Source organism: Cystoisospora suis (assembly GCF_002600585.1).
Source record: "Cystoisospora suis strain Wien I chromosome Unknown contig_8148, whole genome shotgun sequence".
Lineage (NCBI taxonomy): Eukaryota > Apicomplexa > Conoidasida > Eucoccidiorida > Sarcocystidae > Cystoisospora > Cystoisospora suis.
This window is the reverse complement of record NW_027160931.1, coordinates 3,925-7,132: the sequence shown is the minus strand read 5'-3', so window position 1 is coordinate 7,132 and position 3,208 is coordinate 3,925. Positions and strand designations below refer to the sequence as shown.

Below are 3,208 nucleotides of genomic sequence, written 5' to 3'. Positions count from 1 at the left end.
TCAGCGTCCACGTAGAAAGAGCCTGCGATTCGAGAACGCAGACTGTATGCCGGAGGAGACCGTGGACCCGTTTGTCGTCCGTTAAAGCACTGAGAGAGAGGTCTGGCGGTATTACACGGCAGCCGCTCGCTTTGGAGACAGATGGAAGTCAGCCGTAGGGGACCACACGCTGAAGGACAAGATGTCGTGTGTGGCTTACCTGCTGCTCGGACGTCCACAGTCGGCAAAAGCTCCCAGCGCCGCCTGAAGCCTCCCACCATCCCCTAATCGTAAAGAGAGCGCGACGGTCACCGCCTCCCAGTGGTGTTTCTTCATCAGAGGGAGCGTACAGCTGAGGGTCACACACGATACGCGGTCAAGAAAGATCCACCAACTGTGTTTTTCCTCCTTGAACTTGATACGCACTGCGGAGACTGGTAGTGTACTCGGGCCCGGAGTGCGGACTGTCAGTCAAGTGTGCTGCTGTGCACTCTTGGGACCTGAAGAGACGCATCTCCAGGGCAAAGCGCCTGACGTCGGCGGCGACACATTAGGAAAAGGGGACCGCTTGGTCAGTTTCAGATAGGCGCGCTTCCCGGAAGCGGTCCCAGACGTAATTACCTGTAGGGCTGGGGAGCAGGACACATTCTCAGGCAGCCTCCACCACATCGTTGAATCGGCTTCGAAGTGGTAATGGAGTTTGTCCGCGTCAGGTACTAAGGAGCAGCACGCGTACAAGGCTTTGTGATTGAACACGCAGTGCACGGAAGCAAACCTGTTCCTGACGGCGGGGTCGGCGGAGGAAATCCGCTGGCCGGTGCAAGCATCCCAGAAGGTGGCAGTCTTCGGATCTCCACAGCAGGCTCTTGTGATCACCCAGCAATATGGTACGTCTTCCGACAGTAAGCCTGAAAATCAGGCGCGCGAGACGAGGACTCTATTCGTTCTGCAACGCCACCAAAGCGCCGCACGCCCGGACGTGGACGTAGACCATGTCGTTACGGACTACGTTCATCTCTTTCTTTTCCTCTTGAGAATGAAAGATTACGTAACATAGACGTTTTCCTGAAGCAGAGTGGCTTCTCCGGGTATCTCGCCTTTTGCATGGCGGCTCAACTGCTGGACTAGAAGGCACCACCTAGGCTGAAATAGTGCAGTGAACCCGGAGAGCTGTTCTGCGGCCGCTGTCAGCGTCGGCCGGGCAGGTGATCCGCTGGCTGACCTATCGCTACCCACGCATCCATTGAGAACCCGAGAAATAGGGAGCACAGCAGAGCCGCATGGTCTTCGACTGTGCCTGCCCCTTTGGCGAAGACGGTATGCCAAGTTGACCAGACGTCCGTTTCACACCCGCCGCTCGGCGTCCCAGCTGTTCCGCTCTGAGCATCCAAAAAATGACAGAACCAGGGCGGCGAGGAGCGCGTGGAAGGGAGAGACGAAAGGCGAGGTCACCATGTCATCCTTCCAAAGCCAGCGCGGTTGCTGAACGCCCGGTTGCACGTGCTGCTTCGAGCCTAGTGCTATCCCGGTATCCCTCTACAGCGTGAACAAGTCCCGAGGCGCAAGGCGGAAGTCCCTCAACTCTGCTCTGATTTTTATTCGCACGTACTCGCTGTTCAGTTTCGAGCGCAGCGACAAACCGTGCGCAGTGATACGGACTCTCGAGGGAGTAGGCAGGGCTGCAGTAATCACATCCAACGCGCGCGGTTGGTGAATCTTGCGCGATGGAACACCGAGGTCGGCAGGGAGCCCTAGGTAAGAAAAGGAAAACCGCGTAAGCCAATCACACTGGTGTCGGGTGCTCAGGAAGTCGGCAGTCGGCAGCGTAATGAGCAGTGGCGGAACGACGTCCGCGTCGTCCGTTGTCAGTATAACACCCATTAGAAGTTGCCCAACTAGCAGATCTTCCATCCTCACCCGGCCACCGTTTCTGGGGCGCCCCGAGGTAACCAGCTTCCGAAGGCCCGGCATACACCACCCGACACAACAACGAAGTTACGAAGCTAGTCTGTCGTCTCCCGTTTGCAGTGCGTTCACCTGACGGCTCCCGGACGCACCAGTCCTCAGCTTGCGGACTAAGGGGACGCACGAACGAGTTTACTGGCAGATGCTCCCCCAGTTCAGTTCTCGCGAAAATCTTCGTTAACCGATGCGAGAAAGAGGGGTTCATTTGTTTGTATCCGTTCCACCACGCTTCTGCGAGCGCCAGCGATTGCTGCAATGCTTCCTGTCTAAGCAAGTCCATGGCTCCGAACAACAAAAGAAAAGGGGCGTTTCTGAAGGCACTCCTCGAGCAATTCGTCCGGCACACTCTCCGGGTCTAAAGCCCCGGACAGAGCGCTATCTGATAATCGGAAGCAGGTATCTTTCATACGTCTGGCTGAGCCGCGCTGGCATCCTGCAGGTGCGTTGCAATACAACAGTGTGTGCGTCGCTGCCGACCGTCTCACCTCTCATGTTTTTCTTGTTCAAGGCAAAGCTCTACTTCCCCTGAGGAGAGTAGGTTGTTGGGATTCAAAGGAAAAAGGCGTAGCTCCAAGTGTATCGTGCCACTCGTCAAGCCTTGACGGGCGCCTACTCCTCGGAGGTTGACCACCAGGTTCATCTGCCAGAGCAGGCCGACAGTAGATAAGAAAAGTGACACCAGTCCGTCTGCTAAATGCATGCTTCGACATAGAGGCAACCCGAGCGCAAGCTCGGAGTGTTATCTGTTTCTGAAGTCTGAGCCGGTGATGCCCGACCTTTCTGCATGCTGAACTCCCTTAGAACAGCTTGTAGAATCGCCTTGCCTTTCCAGAACGGAGCACTTCGCGCCATTCAACTCTCTGACTAGAGAGAAGGGTAGATCTGAAAGAGGAAATCCCGGGACAACCTCCGATCTTGACAGCCCTGTCAGGTCCTCCAGCTGCAGGCAAATACATCCGCACTTTCCCCCGCTGGCAGACTCCACCTGAGCGCTGCAGAGAAAACGGTGGTAGGCTTTTGGTGCAGGCAGCCTCTCGAGGACGGACGTTAACAGTACGTCGAAAAAGATGTTGCCGGGATGTGCCCAAGTAATGAAGGTTTTTGCAGCAAGAAGTCCTCAGCTTGGGCAGCCCACTGCGGAGTGGGAAGCTTAAACCGCGCTGGATAGCCTCGGAGACACAATCGCTCGGGGTGAGGGCTCAGAAACCCTGGCTGACGGGGGTACCGAGTACTGCACTTAGCCAGACTGTGAGCTACAGCTAGG

At 56.4% G+C, this 3,208-nt stretch overlaps 1 protein-coding gene across 1 annotated transcript in view; it reads right to left on the bottom strand.

The window, feature by feature from the left end:
• Positions 1-148: 148 nt before the first annotated feature.
• CSUI_010735 (centrosomal of 76 kda protein) overlaps positions 149-3,208 on the bottom strand; it is a gene marked incomplete at its 3' end in the record, with an annotated part of 3,975 nt that continues 915 nt past the window's right edge. The window contains exons 2-7 of the mRNA XM_068070837.1: positions 2,430-2,584; positions 2,037-2,210; positions 1,589-1,658; positions 1,202-1,358; positions 601-887; positions 149-331 (exon numbers count right to left, since the gene is read on the bottom strand). Coding sequence (XP_067917187.1) covers positions 149-331; positions 601-887; positions 1,202-1,358; positions 1,589-1,658; positions 2,037-2,210; positions 2,430-2,584 — 1,026 coding nt within the window. The remainder of the gene's footprint in view (positions 332-600; positions 888-1,201; positions 1,359-1,588; positions 1,659-2,036; positions 2,211-2,429; positions 2,585-3,208) is intronic.